This window comes from Schistocerca nitens, chromosome 1 (assembly GCF_023898315.1).
Source record: "Schistocerca nitens isolate TAMUIC-IGC-003100 chromosome 1, iqSchNite1.1, whole genome shotgun sequence".
NCBI classification, from domain to species: domain Eukaryota; kingdom Metazoa; phylum Arthropoda; class Insecta; order Orthoptera; family Acrididae; genus Schistocerca; species Schistocerca nitens.
This window is the reverse complement of record NC_064614.1, coordinates 410514603-410538968: the sequence shown is the minus strand read 5'-3', so window position 1 is coordinate 410538968 and position 24366 is coordinate 410514603. Positions and strand designations below refer to the sequence as shown.

Below are 24366 nucleotides of genomic sequence, written 5' to 3'. Positions count from 1 at the left end.
GATAGCGCGACTGCAGGGATTTATCTCTGGCACGCCTCCCGCGAAACCCACATTCTCAACGTAAGGTCCCGCATTTCATTCGTAGTTCCCGGCCCACTGACGTATGTCAACGCCTGTAAGCACCTAAGGGTGTTCATTTCATTGTAATTTCATTCTAACGAGTTGCATGGTCACTGATGGTATCTGTTCTTTCGGAGTCTACGCAACCCCAGTACCAAATGTAGAGACTCTTCGTGCTCGTATTGTGGACGGCTGTGATACAATACGCCATTCTCCAAGGCTGCATCAGCGAATCATCAGGGATTCCATGCGACGGAGGGTGGATGCAGGTATCCTCGCTAACGGAGGACATTTTGAACATTTCCTGTAACAAAGTGTTTGAAGTCACGCTGGTACGTTCTGTTGCTGTGTGTTTCCATTCCATGATTAATGTGATTTGAAGAGAAGTAGTAAAATGAGCTCTAACATGGAAAGTAAGCGTTTCTGGACACATGTCCACATAACATATTTTCTTTCTTTGTGTGTGAGGAACGTTTCCTGAAAGTTTGGCCGTACCTTTTTGTAACACCCTGTATATAGTTAAGGCTCACCGGCCACTTGACCATCTACTTTTTCTGTGCGAATGCACAAACAATGCCCGAACTCTTACGGGAATCGGCAACGCGCCGCGAGTAATGGCTCAGATGGTTAGAGCGTCTGCCATGTAAGGAGGAGATCCCGGGTTCGAGTCCCGGTCGGGGCACACATTTTCATCTGTCCCCGTTGACGTATGTCAACGCCTGTAAGCAGGTAAGGGTGTTCATTTCATTGTAAAAACACATGAAATAGCTATTCCACTGGTGTGTGTTGCGTCATTTGCTGTAGCTGTTTTACTTAGCCATATGTTTATGCATCTCTTTCACAGGGCATCCTTCCAGACAGACTAACGTATACTACAGTTAAACTCCTCTTTAAAAAAAGTAGTAGGATAGATATTAATAACTACTGATCTGTTTTTCAAACGTTTTTGAAGAGGTAATGTGTTTAACAGTGGCTGAGTTTACCTGCAGGTATGAGAGACTGATACAGCCACAATTTTGATTTCAGAAGGGCCTCTCCACGGAGCGCGCCGTTCAAAATGGTTCAAATGGCTCTGAGCACTATGGGACTCAACTGCTGAGGTCATTAGTCCCCTAGAACTTAGAACTAGTTAAACCTAACTAACCTAAGGACGTCACAAACATCCATGCCCGAGGCAGGAGTCGAACCTGCGACCGTAGCGGTCTTGCGGTTCCAGACTGCAGCGCCTTTAACCGCACGGCCACTTCGGCCGGCTGGAGCGCGCCGTCTACTAGTCACTGGCCATGTACTAAAATACCCGAATGACAATATTTCGTCAGTCAGGAGTTTTTGTGATGTTTCTAAAGTATTGGAATGTAAAAATCACATTGTTAATGGCTTTAACTGTTAGATAGGGGAGGTCCATGTTAGCTATCCTATGCAGCTCTCATGATAAATGTTCTTCTGAGTGAGGACAAATTATTACTGCCACTCCACAGGGTTCAGTTCTGCAGCAAACACTATTTTTGCTATCACAGGATCATTCAGCTGCCCCTACCAATAACGTTTTATGCAACCGGCAGTGTGTCTGTATCAGGAACAGTATCCAGACTGTAGCTCCGTAATCGATTTAAGTTCCATCTCAGAGCTTTGAACGACTGTTAGCAAATGGAATCATACTGTAAAAGAACACAAGTTAGGATTGGCCATCAATTACACGGTATTTTTGGACCAAGATAGACCTTACTTCTGCTGTACTTATCCAAGGGCCTTCAGTCTTTCTTTGTGTGATTACGGGTTTTTATGTCTGTGTAAGTGTATTCCGTTTATAGTACTTAATCATTCTTAAGTCAGAAATGTTGCGTTGTAAAGTGTGTTTCGTCACTGGAAATAACGAAATTAACAGAAGCTATCAAAAAGGGAAACGTGGAAGTAACAACGTTCTGGTATATAACCAAATGAGGATATTAATATAGGACGAGCTGTCTTAATGTGCTAAAGTAGTTTCATATACAAAATTTTTACACTAGGTCTAAGAAGTCTTCGGATACTTTACTAGTTATTCTGCGACATTTTGACAATATGCTTCACATCTACAGAACGAAATTATCGACAATACTATTATGTAGAGGTAGCTGAATCGCCATGTATAAATGACCTTTTATCTTTTACAGACTTTTCGGAAAGAGTTCTTTATTCTGACGATGACACTATCATCATGAAGCCCAAAACAGCGGCGGTAATAGAAGGAGCAATAAATGAAGTATTGATTGGTTCTCCATAAACGAACTATCAGTAAACTTAGAAAAAAAAACACTCCTTATTCAATTCTGTACAAGGCAAGATATATCATTATCAAAGACAATTCCACGCAGTGTAAATGAAATATTTAAAACTGATTGGTAAAAATTTAATCAGTGCATACTGATCATAACTTGATGTAGAAATCAAATATTTCAGGTTCTCTCAAACTCCTCAGTCACTAACATTTTCTCTGCACGCAGTTTCTGATTTTGGTGATGAAGGCATTATCAAATTATCTTATTTCAAGTACTTCCATTCACTGATCTCATCTGAAATGATTTTCTGCGGCAATTCCACACATAGGCACAAAGTATCCATTGTACATAAACAAGTTATATTGATAATATCTGGTGCCCATCCTCAGATTTGGTGCAATCAACTGTTTTAAAGCATTTGGCGTATTAACAACAGAATAAATTTACTGTCTTATGAAGTTTGCTTTGAAGAATCATGACAATATTCTTAAATTTAGTACTAGTAACAAAACTAACCTCCACTATCGATAACTGAGCTCCATTCTTGCAGAAAAAGGAGCAGAGGATGCAGCCATAAATATATGTAACCAACTCAGTTGTAAATTAAAGTTGCTGACAAGTAAAAGTCAACACATTCTGTTCCTTAGCTGAATTTCCGAGGAGATAATGTGTATGTGGTTGGGTTATATTTAGCAAATTTTGTATTAAGGTTTTTAAGAAACTCAATAATGTATATGGTCGGGATGTAGCCATGTTTTCACAGAGAAGATGAATCTTATTTCTAAACCTACTAACACATTCTACTTATTGGTGGTTCTCTTAGGCTGGTATTACACTATCAAATTTCTTTGTCCAAGATTTGATCAAAGATGTGATCAAATATTCCGTCAAATATATTTGACAAAGATCTTTGACTTAGTGCTATAAGGGGTATTACACTGTCACCATATTTTTCGTCAAAGTTTTAGATGGCTGACAACAACAACTTGGTATTAACCGCAGCAGTTGCATGTACCACAATTGCACTGTGTGCACATGCGGAAGAGAAGCGGGGGAAAAAAAGGAAACATACCTGGGTGAAGCCGTGGGTTTTACGACGACACGATAAAAGCATTCAACAAAACGTGTTACGTGAGCTTATAGTGGAGGACGTCAAGTCGTGCATCAATTACTTAAGAATTGATGAGCATACATTTCTGTATGTGCTCAATGAAGTGTATCCTCACATCACAAAGAACAATATTCACTTAAGAACTGCTACATCTGCAGAAGATAGGCTCACTGTAACACATTACTGGAGAGGGTTAGGTTAGGTTAGGTTAGGTTAGGTCAGGTCTCCAATCTTCGTAATCTATTTTTGTATTCAGCGTGCCTCGCGTTGTAAAGCGCCTCATCAGCTTCACACATCTCTATTAATTTTGTAGTTGTCGGCACACACCAATTGTATTTACCGGCAATGTTTATAAAAACACTAAAGACGACAGAATGCAGCGATGCTAGCACTCCATGTGGTAACATGTCACATTGCAGTGAACAGAAGACAAGCGACTTCTTTAATCAAATCTACAGCGAGGCCCTAGATTTGATCAAATACTGGACGACATTTGACAAAGATCCCTATTACACCATCAAATATCTTTGACAAAGATATTGGACAAAGATTTTTGACAAAGAAATTTATTTGATAGTGTAATACCGGCCTTACATACGATCCACGGACGATGCAGAAAACTAAACTTAGTAATTTAGGTTCTAATTCGACAGGTATGAGTTGTGAAACTGTCAGAAATAGGGGTTTGTTTCGTTAAAGAAGTATTTGGACCTATATCCTTGTTAGTCATGCTGACTATCGTATCCGATAAATCATAAAGCAGAGGTAAAGCCTTTCTCCCACATCATTTAACTCGTGTATCAGAAAGGCTTTGAAGTAAATAAAAGAAAGGTTCAGGAATGGCAGTTACATTCAGAGTGAAAGGTTTTCAATGATAAAGTTCCTTGATGAGATTGGTAGCGGAAGTGAAACTGAAGTACAGGACCTGCTCAGTAATATGGACAGTGTACTGAGCACAGAACACAGATCGAGAGTAAATGAAATAAAGACGAGAGTTGTAAGGAGCAACAGAAATGAGATTAGCGACAAACCGAAGAAGACGAAGTAAAGCAATTCCACTAACTCGGAAGCAAAAGAACGTCTGATAGAGAAAGGTAGCATGACATAAAATGCAGACGAGCACAGGAAAAGGGAGCATTTCTCGTCAAAAGACGTCTACCTGTAGGAAACATCATCCTTAATTTCTGGAAGAAATTTCTGAGAATGTTTGCCCGGAGCACGCTTTGTATGAAAATGGGTCATGGACTTTTGGAAAACAGGAGAAGATGTGACTTTACTGAGGGATGTTGAAAGTTAGATCGACTGATAAGATAGGAAATGAAGAGATTGATCGCAGGATCAGTGAGAAAGGAAGTATATGGAAAATTCTCAGTAGAACCAGGGACAGGAGCACAGGGAATGTATTGAGACATCAGGAAATGAGTTCTGTTATACTTGTGGGAGACTTAGAAAGGAAGAATTATAGGGGAAGACAGACATTGGAATCTACAGGGTGTATATTAATTAAAAGCTGAAGCAGACTCGGGGGAGACTATATGATGAAACCAAAAATGTTTCAATAAACATGGGTCTTATCTGGAATGTAAACTTTTCGGTTAGGTCCCCATATAATTGGGCTCAAATTTCAATTATAGCCTACCTTAACATGAAAGACAACTCTGCCCCACTATGTTACAAGTTACGATTTAATATATAAGAAAGTATCAGCCTCTATTGCGGTAATGAAACCAACTTTTACATAGGTCTCAGCCCAAGTAATTGAGCCTTCTTCAGAAGAAGGCTGAAACCTAGGTAAAGGTTGGTTTCGTTACTGCAATCGAGGCTGATAGTTTCTTATATATTAGATTATCACGATTGCTGACAGGACTGCAATGTTGAAAGTACTAAAAGTTACGATTTACTGCAAATTCGAATCTGTTAGAGGAAGTGTACCAAGTGTCGTACTAGCACTTGCATGCAATATAGCACTCGTCTGTACAGTGAACTGCTAATCCTGTCCTCCAGATCTTTAGAAGACTGTACAATTCGCTGCTCCAGTTCAACTGTTTCAGTGTGCGTGCTAAGCCTTAACTTTTGAGATGATCCAGGCAGAAAAATCCGGATGATCGCGGTCATGTTATCGTGGACGCAAAGATACAGGCTTTCCAAGACCAATCCATCTTGGACCATGTTATTTCTTTAGATATCTTAAATCAGCAACAAAATGTGCCGTGGTCTCGACGTGCATATTCCAGGTCTCGAAAAATAGGTCATGAATCAAAACTGAGCTGAGTTAAATTAGGACTTCATTGAAAGTACATTTGTAGTAGCCTGGTCAGCACTTCACACTGAAGTCACTTACCTGATAATTGGTACATGTTTACTGGAACGTTTCTGCTTCAATTGTAGTATGCTGTAACATGCATGAGTTTTCGGTTGTAATTGTGAAGCAATTTGTATACGAGGGTAATCCCAAAAGTAAGGTACATAAGTACATAGACCTGTTTCTTTCTACAATGATTTACATCGGTATACAGCTTGAACATTTAGCTATTTTTCAACATAATCACCATTTATGTCGATGCATTTTTGTAGACGCTGTGGCAGTTTTTGTATGCCCATATCATACCAGCTCGCCGCCACGCTGAAGGAGGATGCAGCGACTGGCGTGATTGTTGCTTGGTCTCAGGTGTAAAAAGTATGCCCAGGTTTCGTCACCCGTGACAATTGAGTCCAGAAAGTTGTCCTGTTCGGCTGCAAGGCGGTGAAGAAATGCGCGGGAAACGACAACACGTTGCCACATATGGTCCTCAGTCAGCATGCGTGGCACCCATCTGGCGCACACCTTCCGGTAGTTCAATTTTTCCGTTAAAATTCTGTGAGCGGTGCTTCGTGAACCCTCAGGAACCAACGTGCAGAGATCCGCAGATCTTCACGCATGCTTTGCTCAACCTTCAACAGCCGCGCGGAGTGGCCGCGCGGTTAGAGGCGTCATGTCACTGATCGGGCAAGGGTGTGTGTGTTGTTCTTAGCATAAGTTAGTTTAAGTAGTGTGTAAGTCTAGGGACCGATGACCTCAGCAGTTTGGTCCCTTAGGAATTCACACACATTGAACCTTCAACACCGTCTCCTCAGAAACTGACGGTCTCCCGCTCCTTTGTTCGTGGTGAATCCCGGTCCGACCAGCTGCAAACTCTCTACACCACTTACGAACATTTTTGAGATCCATGCACGACTCACCATACACTTCCGTCGATGGATTTCAATCGGCGCAGTGCCTGTTGCGTTCAAAAACAGAATAACGGCGCGCAATTCGCCCTTGGCGGTAACATCCGACGGGAGCTCCATTCTCAAGGCCTGCCAAGCGAAGACTGAGCGCGTTGTGCGCACGTTTACATACAGCGCGCGAAGCACTCTTCGTAACAGTGTGACCAACTGACACAAAAAAATTGGAGATCTTACTTTTGGGATTACCCTCGTACAATAAATAACCGATGTGGCCGTGCGTAGGTGCTACTGAGAGATGAGCGGAGAGGAGAGTGACCGACCTGCGCGGCGTCGGTGATGACGCCGAGGCAGACGCCCATGATGACGTGCGCGGCGTAGAGGTGGGAGACGGCGGTGGCGGCGACGACGAGCAGCCAGGCGAGCGCGAGCGGCGCGGCGGCGGCCCAGAGCGCGGCGCGGCGGCCCACGGCGATGCACGGCCCGGCCAGCGCGCCGCCCGCCAGCGCGCCCAGCATCGCTAGGCTCGCCACCCACGAGCCCTGCTCGTCGCTCACCTGCAGGCCGGAGCCGGCCGCCTGCAGCGACGGCAGCGCCGGCGTCACGTAGCCCAGGCTCGCGCCGGACGCCAGCGCCACCCAGCACGCCAGCAGCGCCGCCACCAGCTGCCGGGACAACACGGCATTACTGTGCGGCGAGAGCACGAGTGCAGTGTCGAGGGTTGCATACACTAGCAATCGAGGGGACGCCGTTAGCCGCGGTTCTCACTGAGGCAATACTACGCTACTGGCCATTACAATTGCTACACCACGAAGATGACGTGCTACAGACGCGAAATTTAACCGACAGGAAGAAGATGCTGTGCTATGCAAATGATTAGCTTTTCAGAGCATTCACACAAGGTTGGCGCCGGTGGCGACACCTACAACGTGCCGACATGAGGAAAGTTTCCAACCGATTTCTCATACACAAACAGCAGTTCACCGGCGTTGCCTGGTGAAACGTTGTTGTGATGCCTCGTGTAAGGAGGAGAAATGTGTACCGTCACGTTTCCGACTTTGATAAAGGTTGGATTGTAGCCTATCGCGATTGCGGTTTATGGTATCACGACATTGCTGCACGCGTTGGTCGAGATCCAATGACTGTTAGCAGAATGTGGAATCGTTGGGTTCATGATCGTAATACGGAATGCTGTGCTGGATCCCAACAGCCTACTATCACTAGCAGTCGAGGTGACAGGCATCTTATCCGCATGGCTGTAACGGATCGTGCAGCCACGTCCTGATCCCTGAGTCAACAGATGGGGACGTTTGCAAGACAACAACCATGTGCACGAACAGGTCGACGACGTTTGCAGCAGCGTGGACTATCAGCTCGGAGATGGTGGCTGTGGTTACCCTTGACGCTGCATCACAGACAGGAGTGCCTGAGATGGTGTACTCGACGACGAACCTGGGTGCGCGAATGGCAAAACGTCATTTTTTCGGATCCGTGCTTGGCGACATCACAGTGAACGAACGTTGGAAGCGTGTATTCGTCATCGTCATACTGGCGTATCACCCGGCGTGACAGTATGGGGTGCCATTGGTTACTCGTCTCGGTCACCTCTTGTTCGCATTGACGGCACTTTGAACAGTGGACGTTATATTTCAGATGTGTTACGACCCGTGGCTCTACCCTTCATTAGAACCCTGCAAAACCCTACATTTCAGCAGGATAATGCACGACCGCATGTTGCAGGTCTTGTACGGGCCTTTCTGGATACAGAAAATGTTCAACTGCTGCCCTGGCCAGCACATTCTCCAGATCTCTCACCAATTGAAAACGTCTGGTCAATGGTGGCCGAGCCACTGGCTCGTCACAATACACCAGTCACTACTCTTGATAAACTGTGGTATCGTGTTGAAGCTGCATGGGCGGCTGTACCTGTACACGCCATCCGACCTCTCTTTGAATCAATGCCCAGGCGTATCAAGGCCGTTATTACGGCCAGAAGTGGTTTTCTGGGTACTGATTTCTCAGGATCTATGCACCCAAATTGCGTGAAAAAGTAATCACATGTCAGTTCTAGTATAACATATTTGTCCAATGAATACCCGCTTATCATCTGCATTTCTTCTTGGTGTAGCAATTTTAATGGCCAGTACTGTAATTTCTCAGTAAAACTTTTACTTTCCATAAAAAAATTAAAAACCACTGTTTCGGGATTTGTGTGTGTTCTCCACTGTGCAGTCTTTCTCAATCCGTATGGCGAAAATTATTTTAAAAAACTACTTTTTCACTTCTTATATTCTGATATCCCTGCCTGATAGCAAAGTGGTTTACCTTTCGCTATTGCCCATAGCTGTTGCCTTATTTAGAAACTAATTAAAACACAGTGCATATTCTGAAAAGTTTGCCGTAAAAATGTAGTCACTGGCCAGTTTACGTTTGGTGCATTGTAGGTCATACAGTACTGCATACCTAACGTAGCTAACGTATCACAGTTCTTTATGATGCAAGAAGACTAACCATACCTTTTTCCAGTCTTGATTAAATACGTGACATCTTTGGAAGTTGTCCAAAACGAGACTGGCAGTGACACACTACACATGAGGCTGATAGGTTGCGACCCTTTGGCCATGCCATCTTTCGCCCCCTTGTTAATTACGCAGTTCCTGCAGCTACGTGGTGAGCCATCAGGGAGAGTAATTATAGGTAAGACAGGGAATGACTGTTTGCCGCTAGTAATAATAGTTGTGGCACTAGATTTTCCTGTGTCGGTGAGGATGGCAGGGAGACGTGCCGACGAGGGCAGACGTGAAAGAAACAGCCGAGGCTCTCTTCTAGGAAGCTTCTAGGCTTCTACCAAAGCGTGACCGCTTTGCTTGTGAGCGCATACGGTGGATTTCCGCCATAAAGTCGGCCCACGACGGCGGCTCGGTCTTCTGCTTCTATTTAGATAGAATTAAAATTATAATGAAAGAGTGCACAGTATGGTAAACTGGTATTCTGGTTTACATGCGTTGAGTATGTGGAATGTGAGTTTTTATATTCGCCAATAGCGTTATTGTTTCAACGTTCCTTTCCCACTCGGTTAGTAATTTTGTATTACTTTCACATGAAAACAAGACGATAAAACTGGATACTTTGGCGCGTCTCGCACAGTTTCATATCTTGTCAACTTGACGCCTTAGTTAAAACGCCTTATAGCCTTTCATTCAGATCAAAAGCCTGCAAGGAAGATGGATGTAGAAACTATTTGGTATGTAACATAATTTACAATGCTAAAACCGTCTGAGCTGTCACATCAATTTTCAAACTTGCATGATGCTCGTCGTTTATACCACTCTAACCAACTCTTTTGGTTTCCCATGGAGGCTGAACTGACGAAAAACAGCGCAACACCTAGCTATAAAGCCTATTGCCCCACCCTTTTCCGAAGAGTTATGGCGGAAAATCCAAAGAGATTCTGGTCGTGTGTGAAGTATACCAGCGGCAAAACCCAATCGATACCTTCACTGCGTGATAACAGTGGCAATGTTACCGATAACACCGCACCGCAATACTACACAAGAGAGAGGACAAACATAGTGTAAGCAGTCTGTTTAGTAGGCCTGTTGCATTCTTTCATCGAAGAATATATTCCAGAATTCGAAACAAGATGAGCTGCTAACATTAGTAATTTTAACATAAAAGAGACTTAACTGTCATAGGCAAAAATGCATCAAGGATGCCCAGCTTCGTATCTATATTTTAGGAAGTTAACTTATTAATCACGAATAAAATACTCCTTTTTCCTATTATTTTATTACAAATCCCGTTTTTGTAAGAATGCGTGGTGTGTCTTCTTTTCGAATGTGTCCGAGAAGAACAGGCACCACGCATTCATATAACTGAGTCGCCTCGATGGGCCATGAATCCACCACCTTCAGTACGAATGCACAGTCTCTTTCGACCTCCTGCAGGAATCTCAAAGTAGCGTTAAACCCAAACTTCCTTTTTTCCTTTTCAAAGTAGCGAGCGTGGAGTGGGACGGCCGAGGGACGTTCCGAGGTAGTTCCTCGCAGTGGTGGTAAACAGTGTGTCCGGTTGGCGCAGTGGTTAACGCAACTCCCTGGTCAGCCGGAGGTCCCGGGTTCGAGTCACGGTCCGACATACTTTTTCATTCATTGCCGCTGATTCCGCATAAAATCCTGATAATTCTTTCCCTTTCTTTTCTCCCCCTCCACTTTCAGTTTACACAAAATACCACTTATTTGTTTTAAATTACTTATTAACTGGATAATTTGTATACAGCATTGTCATAGATAATAGCCATGACCACTTCTGTAGTTTTTTACCTCTACCCGTCATACAAGTTGACTTTTCTAAGCGAAAGTACTTCCCGAAACGACAAACATATTTGTCTTTTTCGCCTTGATCTGTGATTTACCTATTGTTAATAATGGCTCAAATGGCTCGAAGCACTATGGGACTTAATATCTGAGGTCGTCAGTCCCCTAGACTTAGAACTACTTAAACCTAACTAACCTAAGAACATCACACACATCCATGCCCGAGGCAGGATTCGAACCTGTGACCGTATAAGCAGCGCGCTTCCGGACTGAGGCGCCTAGAACCGCTCGGCCACAACGGCCGGCACCTATTGTTACTACGACCTAATGTGCTTACTGTCATTGAAAATGTTTGTGGACTAGATATATTACACATAGATGTAGATATATTAAATGAAAATCTTTAGACTGCCACTGGTAGACTGTCGTCACCGAGTCAATACTGATAGTGAAAGAGAGGGAGAATGTTATCGTAACGTCATTGTTGTGCCGCCATTGTGGCTGCCTCGTAGTTATTTATGTTCCTCGCGCACGATCGTAGGCTGTATACTTTCTTGATGGTAAGTAGCCACGAATATATTGAAACAAGAGACCCGTGCAAAACGTGCACACTTCTACAATTTTAAACAATGACAGTATTTGGAATAAGTCTAGTCGTTTATGTAAGGATGGCTGTGGGAATGAAGGGAAAACATCTTTAAAATGAACCGAACGACGTGAAATAATAATCATGAATTTGTGATACATACTTGTACATACATTTCCATTCACATAATTTTAACAAAATTCTTTACAGAGCATTACAACACCTCGGTGTAAAAGATATTTGTGATAAGGATGTAATCTTCTAGTACTTTTTGTTTTTCATTTTCAGTATGAGATACAAAAATGGTAGTTGATTCAGCTACCCTTGAAAAGGCTACATGTAATCGCCCGTGAGTAAAGCCGGGATTTGGAAAATGCGGTCCTGCTCTTTGAAGCGTTTGTCTCTGTGACAGCTTCTAATTTTTTTTATAGCTAATTGAAAAGGCATGCTTGGATCAGATGATTTTAAGATTAACCGTGGTATTACAACAGTTTTTCCGGTGTCAGTCGGCTGAGCATTAATTGTAAACAGGGGACCCGTGTGAAACTTTCACACTTTCATAGTTGTAAATAATGACGGTATCTGGAATACGTTTAATCGTTGGGATAATGTTAGTTACTGACAATAACAATTATTTTGTCGTTTCGAAAAGTGTATTCGCTTAGAAAAGTCAACTTGTACGAGAGGCAGAGATAATATATAGCCGCAGTCGTCACAGTTACTATCTATGACAATGCTGTATGCAAGTATTTAAAAAATAAATGGTATTTTGTAAAAAGGTAATATGAGAAGGAGGTCTCTCGTTCGCGATTAATAAGTCAACTTCGTAAAATATATTTGGGCGTCCATGACACCCTTTCGCCTATGGTAGTTAGAAGTCTCTTATGTTAAAATTTTCCACAAACAATAAGTCATAGCGCAAAATCGGTATGCAATGTCAGAAGCCGGTTAAAAAATCTTTCTAACAAAATCTTGTTCATCCCTGCACGGTTGGTATGTGTTGAGAAAAAGGGGTGTTGACTTAAGAAATAATATATCTGATTGTAACTGATTCGCAAGCTTACCTTCTGCTAGGTGACCAAAATAAAACTGGCCCTAAAAATATTTACACTGATAAGCCAAAACATTACGACCACTGCCGACCGCGACGCTGGTGGCCTTGCTGAAAGTTGACGAGGTAACGAAAGTATGTAAGCCGAGCAGACACGGACGGTGTATCATCCTCGCGAAGGTGAGGGCTGCAAATGGCGAAATCCATTGAAATAAGCGACTTTGACTAAAGGCACATTATTATTATGCAGGCCGCGCGGGATTAGCCGAGCGGTCTCAGGCGCTGCAGCCATGGATTGTGCGGCTGATCCCGGCAGAGGTTCGAGTCCTCCCTCGGGCATGGGTGTGTGTGTTTGTCCTTAGGATAATTTAGGTTAAGTAGTGTGTAAGCTTAGGGACTGATGACCTTGGCAGTTAAGTCCCGTAAGATTTCACACACATTTGAACATTATTATTATGCAGAGCATATGAATGAGTATCTTGAAAACGGCGAAGCAGATCGAATGTTCATGTGCTAATGTCGTAAGCATTTACGGAAAGACGTAAAAGGACAGTGAAACTACCACTAGGCGTTAAATGGTTGGACGTCTACGACTCTTTACAGAACGTGGTGTTCGGAGGCTTGTCTGCTCTGTAAAGTCGGACTGATGGTGGTCTGTGGCATCTCTGCCGGAAGAGCATAATGGTGGTGCACGCACAACTGTTTCGGAGCTACCATTCATGGTACACTGTTCTACATGGAGGTCCGCAGCAGACAACCTCCCCCCCCCCCCCCCCGCCCCACTGCGTGTTCGCATGTTGACCCAACGACGATTGCAGTGGGCACAGGACCATAGGGATTCGACCGTCGATCGATGGAAACGTGTCGACTCTTCGGGTGAATCACACTTTTGCTACACTAGGTCAATGGTCGTCTCCACAAACGCCGTCATCGAGGTGAAAGGCGACTCGAAACGAGCGGCGCGCAGGCTGGTGGGAGCACTATTATGGTATGGGAGACATTCTCCTGCGCTTGTGTGGGACCTGTAGTTATGAGACACGCTGACAGCTGCGAACTACCTATATTCCTTCATGCTTGATGTCTTCCCCCACGGCGATGCCATCTTTCAGCCATACTGTTGTCCGTGTCTTGGAGCCAGAACAGTGCTACAGTGGTTTGAGGAGCATTATAGTGCATTCACGCTGATGTTTCGGCGACCAAATTCGCCTGATGTAAATTCTATGGCATCCGTCTGGGTCGCTCTCCGGCGCTATCACCGCGTACGCAAATCAGCGGCCCGTTATTTACTCGATATCTAATGTCGTATAGTTGCACAAACCTACCAACAAACTGTCTGTTCCCAGATACGCAGAGTCAGTGGTGTATTTCGTCCCAAAGACGGACAAAGAAGCTATTAAGCACGTGGTCACAAATCTTTCGGCTCGTCAGTGTATGAGGGTGACGCGGAACTGACCCTTGTAAATGAACATACCTACTGGTGTGCATGAGTTAAGCGTCCAGACGGACTGTCACGTATTGAATTCTGCAGGTGGTTTATGAGTGAAATGGAATCGGGAATTGTAATCAGGACTTTCGAATGCTCAGTTTTTCATTTCTTCAGATGACGACTGGTCCAGCTTGTCAGGGTATGTGAATTCGCAGCACACGCGTCATTGTGTATCAGAAAATTCTCAACATTACTTTGAAACTCGAAAGATCGGTGTTTGGTACACAATGTCTGGTGGTCAGATCGTAACACGAGTCTTTCAACAAACTGTTAATGCTAAGAGGTACGCCCAGAAACTGTTTAATCCATATGTGAATTAACTCACAAAAGATATAGAACTGAACGGATATTTCCAGCAAGACGGAGCAACAACACACACAGAAATTTCCTTGCAGATTAAAACTTGTGACTGACCGAGACTCCAACACGAGACCTTTGCCTTTCGCGGGCAAGTGCTCTACCATCTCAGCTACCCAAGCAAGACTCACGCCCCCTACTCACAGCTTCACTTCTGCCAGTACCTCGTCTCCTACCCTCCAAACTTTACAGAAGCTCTCCGCGGACCTTCCAGAACTAACACTCCTGAAAGAAAGGATATTGCGGAGACATGGCTTAGCCACAGCCTGGGGGATGTTTCCAGAATGATATTTTCACTCTGCAGCGGAGTGTGAGCTGATATGAAACTTCATGGCAGGTTAAAACTGTGTGCCAGACCGAGACTCGAACTAGGGGACCTTTGCCTTTCGCGGGCAAGTGCTCTGCTTCTGTAAAGTTTGGAAGGTAGGAGACGAGGTACTGGCAGAAGTGAAGCTGTGAGGAAGGGGCGCGAGTCGTGATTGGGTAGCTCAGATGGTAGAGCACTTGCCTGCGAAAGGCAAAGGTCCCGAGTTCGAGTCTCGGTCCGGCACACAGTTTTAATCTGCCAGGAAGTTTCATATCAGCGCACACTCCGCTTCAGAGTGAAAATATCATTCTAGCACACACAGTCTTGACAAGCTTGTCACAAATGCATGTGGTGTTCGGTGGGCAGAGAACAATCAGCAGAGACAGTACTTTCTTCAGGCCACCTCGATCGCCGGATCCCTTCCCCCGTGATTTTTACGTGTGGTTGATCCACATGAATGGTCATGTGCACTCAGATAATCCTCACACACTAGGAGACGTACACCAGAACAATGAAAAATCCCTCAGGCAGAGCCACTACACGCGTCTCACACTTTGATAAATCGACCACAGCGCTGCAATGATATCAACTGTGGCCATTTCCTGTATCTTCTCTGATGATGAGACAAAACGAATCAGTGTTACTGTAAAGATTTTCTAGAGCAGTTCTATCTTGCCCACCCTGTGTAAATTTTACTATGACTGTACTGTACAAGAACTCTATTGACAAAATTTCAGAAGTTATTCAGGGACATCTTCTGAATTTTTTGGTGTAAGGGACCCAAGGTCTCTGTCGTCTCGTTACAGAGCTATTGCAATTCGTTTGGTTTCTTGCGCCAATCAGCTTTGTATCTGTTATTGCACTGAAACTAGTGCACAACAGCACAAACATTGGCGGTATGCACTGTGTGTGCCTGTTTCCATTCGCTCACGGTACCTGCTGTTGACAATATTAATTCCCTCTGCAATTCGTTGCCTTCAAGATTGAATTCAGTACTGCTCGGTACTGTCTAGGGTTTTATCTTCCGGCAGTGTTAGCTGAGCGTTAACGGCAATACACAGCAGTATTGTGGATACGTTTACTGATGTAGGGTTGACCGATAAGCAACTCGTGTATGGGTTCACTGAATGCAATGGGAAAGCATCACAATGGAGCTATGCCGAACTGTTCACACAGTGACGGCAATCACATCATAACCCAGTGTTTCGTCGGGAGGTTATTGCATTACTATGTATTGTGCTTTTACGTACTGGTCATTGCATATTTCAGGTTTATTCACTGCTGTGCAGGTATTTTCACAGAAACAACGACGACTGCGGTAACAAACCGAATAAAACTTAATTACGTTATTACTCTGTAACGAGTTACCGGAGACCGTGGGTCGTTGATGCAATATTCAAAAGCTATCCCTAAACGACCTTTGAAAGTTCCATGGTCGAGCTCTGGTTCACCCTGTGAATTAGTAAAATTCTTGTTGGTGCTCTGTTACCGCAGATATGACTCTTTGTTTTAAAACTGTGTGGCGCTCGTGCTCTTTAATGCGCTCTCTTACTATCCCCTCAGTTTCGTTTAAATATACTTTGCCATAGATATATGTTGGTTCATATGAGGTGCGACAATAAAGTAATGAGACTGATTTTCTTTGCAAGATTGCCCGCATCTCGTGGTCGTGCGGTAGCGTTCTCGCTTCCCACGCCCGGGTTCCCGGGTTCGATTCCCGGCGGGGTCAGGGATTTTCTCTGCCTCGTGATGGCTGGGTGTTGTGTGCTGTCCTTAGGTTAGTTAGGTTTAAGTAGTTCTAAGTTCTAGGGGACTTATGACCACAGCAGTTGAGTCCCATAGTGCTCAGAGCCATTTTTTTCTTTGCAAGATGTGGCAACCCTGCAGGCTTGCGTAGGCACAATGTCTTTGACCTTGATCTATAAGCTGCTTCTAGTCCAAGCGGCACATCGATGCAATTGCTCAGTCGTGAGTTGTGCTATAATAAGTTAACACATGTTTGTGTCTCTCGTCACGGAAATGGAACCGCATAATACTGCGCAACGGTATGCCAGTTCTTTTTGCCTTAAATTGGGTGAAAACGTGACGACAACTTACAATAAGCTTCAGAAGGCTTTTGGAGAGGAGGTTATGTCAAGAGCTCAAGTTTTTAGTTGGCATGAAATGTTTAGTGAAGGCAGAACGAATGTTGAAGATGAAGACCGCAGTGGACGACCATCAGCCTCACGGACGAATGTCAACTTGGCCAGGGTATGTGAACTCGTACGATCTGATCGAAGATTATCCGTGAAAATGATTGCAGAAGAACTGAACATCAATCGAGAAAGGGTTCGTCTAATAATAACTGAAGATCTTGATATGAGAAAGATTAGTGCAAAAATGTTTCTCAAAAATATCACACCATAACAGCGAGAAACACGGAAAAATGTGGCAGCCGATCTGTTAGAGCAAACGGAAATCAACCCAGAATTGTTGAGCCGTGTTATTGCTGGTGATGAAAGTTGGTTTTTTCCGTACGATCCAGAGACAAAACGCCAAAGTTCGCAATGGTGCTCAAAGGGATCACCCAGACCAAAAATAGCTCGCATGTCAAAGTCAAAAGTGAAATGCATGCTTGTATGCTTCTTTGATTCCAAGGGAATTGTTCATAAAGAGTGGGTGCCTCCTGGACAAACAGTTAACCAATATTACTACAAAGAAATTTTAGAAAGACTTCGTAAAATATTTCTTCGTGTCCGTGACAGCATTGCTGACAATTGGATTCTGCATCATGATAATGCGTCATCCCATACTGCTCTGTCAGTACAGCAATTTTTAACCTCAAAACAAATTTCCGTACTACCACAGACATCTTATTCACCAGATATCGCTCCGTGCGACTTTCTTCTATTTCCAAGAGTCAAAACGGTGGTCAAGGGACACTATTTTCAAACAACACAAGATGTTCAAAAAGCTGTGACGAGGATCTTGGAGGATATTACAGAAGATGAGTTCCAGAAATGTTACCATCAATGCCAGAAGCGCTGGAAAAAGTGTGTGCAATCAGAAGGGAACTACTTTGAAGGAGACAACACTAAACTTGAGTAAAACGGTAAGCAATATTTTTTTTTCACTTGAGACTCCTTACTTTATTGTCGCACCTCGTATACTCCTGCAGTTTGGAGGCGATTATTCAAGGCCGCTGTAGGTTGGAAAAAATTCCATATTTTGCGTTGACTGAAAAATGTAATCCTAATATTCTTCCAAATTATTGCCTGTGCGGTCGATTACTCCAGTAACAAACGGTAACCTCGAATAGTGAGAGGGACGTTACTCGTTCTTATGCCTTGCATTTTACGTGAACAGTTATCAGGAAGGTACGACAGAACACAACAACATAGCCGGCCGAAGTGGCCGTGCGGTTAAAGGCGCTGCAGTCTGGAACCGCAAGACCGCTACGGTCGCAGGTTCGAATCCTGCCTCGGGCATGGATGTTTGTGATGTCCTTAGGTTAGTTAGGTTTAACTAGTTCTAAGTTCTAGGGGACTAATGACCTCAGCAGTTGAGTCCCATAGTGCTCAGAGCCATTTGAACCATTTGATCCACAACAACATTAATATTTTGATAGCATTACCTCTCGATTCCACTATATGCTGTCAATATTTACTCGGTGACGAAGGCTTGCTAATAGCAGGCTGAAGATTTTTACCCGTTATCTCCAGTTCTCCCAAAAAGAGCGTGCAAATAGGCTTTTGTAAGTGGTCACTGCACTGGTTTTCGAAAATATTCAGCCAGCTGGCGACACCATAAGAATCTTTAAGATCCTAGTAGAGGGATCAAAACGTCGAACATTCTAGAAGATCGAAGAGAAATATGACACAACTTTACAACTCGGAAGATTCTGCCCTCAATGAAAACGGCCACAAAGCCTTGCAGACTTATATAATTCACGAACTTGCAGATGTTAAAATACCACTGTTCGAAATGTGAATCTGATTCAGTAAGAATGGTGTTAAGAATCAGATTTTTCCGAAACTGCTTCATAACCTTATACTAACACTCTATCCAAGTTAGGCTACAAAATCAATTCAAATTACAAGGGGAGCATGAAAATTTGCAAGTAACTGAAACAAACACCGGTGATTGAGAATTTAATAAGTGCTTCTTCATCTAGTTTCTGCGCCGTGGTGAAAGATGTGAGAGCTGAATCAGCTGGCTGCTGTGAGAACGCAAGGGCTGCAGGGGTAGAGTACTAAACAGGTCGTGAAACGGTTCTTCTGCGAAAAGGCAGAGTCGCTGTCAGGTATTCTCTGGGCGACGACCGCTCTTTGGGATGGTCATGGCGCCCCAATATCGACAATAGCAGGAGGCAGCAGGCCAAACTCGGAAAGTTGTGAATTGACATTTTGAGAGATAACGCTCTAAGAAGATAGGATGCAAGTGGGTGGGAGAAACATGAGACAGTCAGACAGAGAATAATCTGCTGGACGCAAAGGAGGTCAGGGGTAACTGGCGCATGAGTTTTGTAAGGAGCTCAAAATTAATTTTATAGCGAGAATGAAACCTTGCGAGTGACCCATGTGCAGCCACTATCATTGGGAAAAAAGTGAAATCAAACTGATAGTGGGAGAGAATTACTGCTTTCTAACTTAATTATAAGAGTGATATGTGTATTACTGGTTGATCACAACAGATAATTTACGAGGTGGAGAGCACAATTACGAGGGGCGTTCAGAAAGTAAGCTCCGATCGGTCGCGAAATGGAAACGACTATGAAAATCCGATAAAGCTTTGCACAGATGTGTTGGGTAGTGTCTCTAGTATAACCCCAGTTAGCATCACGTCGCTCTTCTCAGTTCTGAGCTCGCAGTGAGTGCGCAAAGATGTCTAGAAAATAGTGTCTGCCGCCAAGTACGAGGGCCTGGTGAGAAATTTCGCCTGAAGCTATGCAGCTAACATTACATAACTGTCGTGCTGTTTCTTCTTCAAGACAATTCTCAGCCGCATTCTGCAGGGGCAATGAAGATGCTCCTGCATCGTTTTCAAATGGAAATGTTAGATTACCCACAATACAGTCCGCAATTGTCTCCCCCTGAGTTTCATCTCTGGTCACATGAACCGCTGTCTTTGAAGACAACATTTTGACACAGACAACGAGGTGTAGGCCAGCGTGGAGAATTGGCGGAAAGCACTGGCGGCTGCCTTCTATGATGAGGCTATTGAAAAGTTGGTACAACGCTATGACAAAAGTCTAAGTCAGAACGGCGACTACGTAGAGAAGTAGCTGAAAGGTGTAACTAATTGTTACAAGTAAAACATTTCTGATGTTCACTGTGGTTTCAATTTGGCAATCAATCGGAGCTTTACTTTCTGAACAGGCCTCGTACTTTTTATAAATTTTACACTGTACACGACTCGGAAGGTGCACACCGACTGGCTGACGAGAATCTGGTGCTGGCGGAATCATCGAAATTTTTGGAAGGAGAAGATATGAACGCTTCGTCTTAGAGTTCCAGAGAGCGAAGACCTGGTCTCCGTGTGCACTTCCAGCTGGCGACGGTAAGACTGATGGCCGTTTTGAGACTCTGTCTCAGGGCCAATCACAGAGGCTGGGCCCCAGAACTTGTAACTTTTAACCACCACTGCAGCCATTCTCTGTGTCTGAGTTTTACAACGACGGTAAGTGTGTGCAGCGTTTGCGCACGACGTAACAAAGCAGATGCGAAGTTAGTTGTTTCAAGTTAGGTTCCTGCTTTCCTGAATTATTTCACGCACTCTGTTAGCTGGGCTCAACATTAGGCAAGGATACTGGTGCTCATGTGTAATTTTGTGGGTCTTTCCTTTCATCTGTTAATTGATTCAGCAATCATTGGCGGTGCATTTGGAGACAGCAAATTGTACGACATGATTAGCATTTCAATTCAGATTCCACCCCACTGTACCAGAATATTATTGTGTATGTTCAATAATCCATTTAAACAACTGTGCACTTAATAATTGTTTGTATTATCTGTTCAATGACTGGAGTCAAGTTCATGCGTTTTAGCAATGAACAAGACTTCATCGTGACGTTTAGTTTCATCCTACAGGGTGAAAAGTATTTAAACCGACAAACTCTGGGAGGTTGTAGGGGACATCAAAACAAATATTTTTCTCTAGTGTAATTTTTTCCTATGAGGAGTATTTAAACCGGTAGAGGAACATTTCTCTGGCGGCAAATTAATTAAACCAACAAACACTTTTCCATTTTTTATGACCAAGAGACAGCACATTAACGCAACCTAATTTAAATTACAGTAGATTTTCAAAAATGCCTCCATTGACACGTAATCAAAGGTTACACCGTCGGATCATGTTATGTCTAAGACGGGCAAAAACCCCAGGAGTATCCTGAATTGTTTCTGCTGCTGCTACTGTCTGGGAAACCAGATCCTCTTCTGATGCAACAGGAGTTGAGTAAACAAGGTTGAGCATCTCTCCCCACACAAAAAAGTCCAGAGGGGACATATCTGGGGATCGGGCAGGCCATGGTACAGGACCACCTCTGCCAATCCACGTTTCTGGGAACCGTCGCTCCAGGAATCGACGCACACGACGATTGAAATTGGCCAGCGCCCCGTCATGTTGGAGTCACATGCGTTGTCTTGTGGGCAGACTAGAAAATTGTAATAGTGCCTGCCATTTAATGGCCTAGGTAGCAGATACGGCCCAATTAAACAGTCTCCAACAACACCGACCCACACATTAACGAAGAACCACACCTGATGAGCGCTAGTAACTGTGGCATGAGGGTTATCCTCACTCCAAACAAGCGAATTGTGCATGTTGAAGACTCCATCACGCCCGAACGTTGCTTCCTCGGTAAACAACACAGAGGATGGAAATGTAGGATGCATTTCACACTGTTCCAGGTACCACTGCGAAAACTGTGCTCTGTGTGGATAGTCAACTGGTTCCAGGCTGTGGGCATGCTGTAAGTGAAATGGACAAAACAATTGCTCTCGAAAGACTGTTCTTACATTCGTCGGATTCGTCCCCATGTTACGTGCAATTGCACGAGTGCTGATTGAAGGATCCTGCTCCACATGCTGCAAGACAGCTTCCTCAAGTTGGAGCGTTCTTACCGTGCGACGGCGTCCCTGTCCAGGTAATCTGCTAAATGACCCGGTCTAACGCAGACGTTGGTACACAGCAGCAAAGGTCGTATTATGCGGGGTACGGTGATTAGGATATTGTTTTTGATAAACTTGCTGTGCAGCTCGTCCGTTGTGGTGCGCTACGTAGTACGCACCATCCATATCAGCGTAAACAGAGACAGTGCACTACTGTACTGGTGGATAGCCCTACAACTGAAGAGCGTAATACGCCCTCTAACAACTGAAGAACGTAATTCCGGCCTCCACCGGTTTAAATAATCCTCATAGGAAAAAATGACATTAGGGAAAAATATTTGTTTTGATGTCCCCTACAAGTCGGTTTAAATACTTTTCACCCTGTATAGTTTGGTTAAACATTTTTCGTTATTTCTTTGCGAGCTATGGTACCCATATTTCATGTACAATTGGGCTAGCCTGATTCAAGGTCAGGCATTCAATAATGTGTGTTAATATTCCAACTGATCTTATGGAGAGGGGTCTGTTCACTATAAAGGCCACCAGGTTCAGATCTTGGTAGCATCACAGGGTATATTTAAACCTCAACTGTAGTCTCACATTGCGTCATTGGAAGATTACAGTTTCTGTCCTGTTATTGCTTTCTCTCTCTCTCTCTCTCTCTCTCTCTCTCTCTCTCTCTCTCTCTCTCTGTGTGTGTGTGTGTGTGTGTGTGTGTGTGTGTGCGTGTGTGTGTGTGTGCGTGTGTGTGCGTATGTGTGCTTATTACTCGCACAACAGTACGATTATAAAATGTCATTAGACACAGAGTGAGCTCTAGGATGATCTGATCTGACCTGTTTGAAAGAGCCATCCTGGCACTCGCATGGCGTAATTTAGGGATACGACTGTATACCTGCAATCGGGACGTACTCTCTCATCCTCGTGCTCCCTCTCCGACCACCTCGACTGCGCATGAAATCGCGGACTCGCGTCTTCCACGGTGTGGGGCGGTTTGTTGAGTACTGACCTGTGGTCTGAGAGGCGGCCGCTCCTCCTGCTTGGCTTGGACGTCATCCTGCGGGCAGCAGGCGCCGGCTTCCTTCTGTTTGGCCTCGTCCTGCGGACAGAGAAACAGACGTCAGAAAGGACAAGCGCCCACTCTGCCTATGCCAGCGCTAGCGCTCGTGAAGCTGCGACCGCACGAGGAGGCTTCATTTCGCGCCTCGCCTTCGGCGACCGTGAATTCGCAGCAGGAAGTTCTGATCTTTCTTGCGGAACCGGTAGCGCTGTGGTTAGATAGAGTGGTTAATGTTATATCAAGGTCAAAGTGATTGTAGACAAAACATCTCCACTCAGTATGGCGTGACTGCCATTTGCTACAGGAGCGCTAAATATCCCTGGCACTTAATGTTTTACGAAGAACTGTATGATTAGAAACAAATACGAAAACACATGTTGCTGTTGCTCATTAGTTCTATGTTTTGCGATAATTATCGAGACAACCTGTAAAATACAAAATATTTTCTTTCGGAAACAGTTTTTTTGTATTGTTACCACCACTTTTTACCTCAGCTCATACATGAATTACAGTTAGTACGAAACATTACAAGGAAATGAGAAAAATTCTCCATCGTTTAGAAACTGGAGATGATGAGCGAACATGTGTGAGAGATCTGAGATAACAGGTTGTTCCTTTGTACTCATTTTTACGATGTAGTAGACTGAAGAGGTCATTTTTCAGTCTATAGATAACCTGCAGAAGATCTCGTCCAGTTCTTCATCTTAGAGACAAAGACGAGTGGGAAATAGTAAATAAAATCGCTGATGATGTCTCAAGGACATTACATGGCGAATATACACAGACACGGCGGTATAACAGAACACTGTACTGCAACACACACGAAGCACGTAAGACAGCACTTCCAGTTCGTATATCAACACACACAGCAGTACCGAAACACACACTCAAACAGCAAACACTTTCACCAACACCTACCACAGACATTCTTACACAACATCTAAAACAATTAAACTCTATCAGAATAAACAGTGTAACGCAATCAACCCTACCTGTTCCATCTTAAGTATAAACAGCAGGCATATCCATGGTTCAAATGGTTCAAATGGCTCTGAGCACTATGGGACTTAACAGCTATGGTCATCAGTCCCCTAGAACTTAGAACTACTTAAACCTAACTAACCTAAGGACATCACACAACACCCAGTCATCACGAGGCAGAGAAAGGCATATCCATCCCGCTGTCATTACACCGCTATTGGTATGTAACATTTGTAACTGAACGCTTAGTATCTAAGCAACATAACAGGTAAAATTCAAGACACATAATATAGGAACTGAAGATTAATTAATAACCCCAAGAAATAAGATACTTTACACACACACTGCTGCAATCTCCACAATGTACATAATAGTTATAGTGTTTTTGTAAATAGTGTTTAGAAATATTAATTCGTAAATTAAAATGTAGCGAACCGGGACTGCAAGGCTCAAAGTAGTTCAGAGGCTTTCAGACCAGGATGACTCAGAGTAACGCTT

General features: G+C 43.9%; 1 protein-coding gene across 1 annotated transcript in view; it reads right to left on the bottom strand.

Annotated features, from left to right (window-relative positions):
• The window catches only part of LOC126250519 (facilitated trehalose transporter Tret1-2 homolog), a 359534-nt gene that overhangs the window by 26456 nt on the left and 308712 nt on the right, over positions 1 to 24366 (bottom strand). The window contains exons 3-4 of the mRNA XM_049951569.1: positions 22837 to 22926; positions 6957 to 7298 (exon numbers count right to left, since the gene is read on the bottom strand). Of these exons, the coding sequence (XP_049807526.1) occupies positions 6957 to 7298; positions 22837 to 22926 (432 nt within the window). The remainder of the gene's footprint in view (positions 1 to 6956; positions 7299 to 22836; positions 22927 to 24366) is intronic.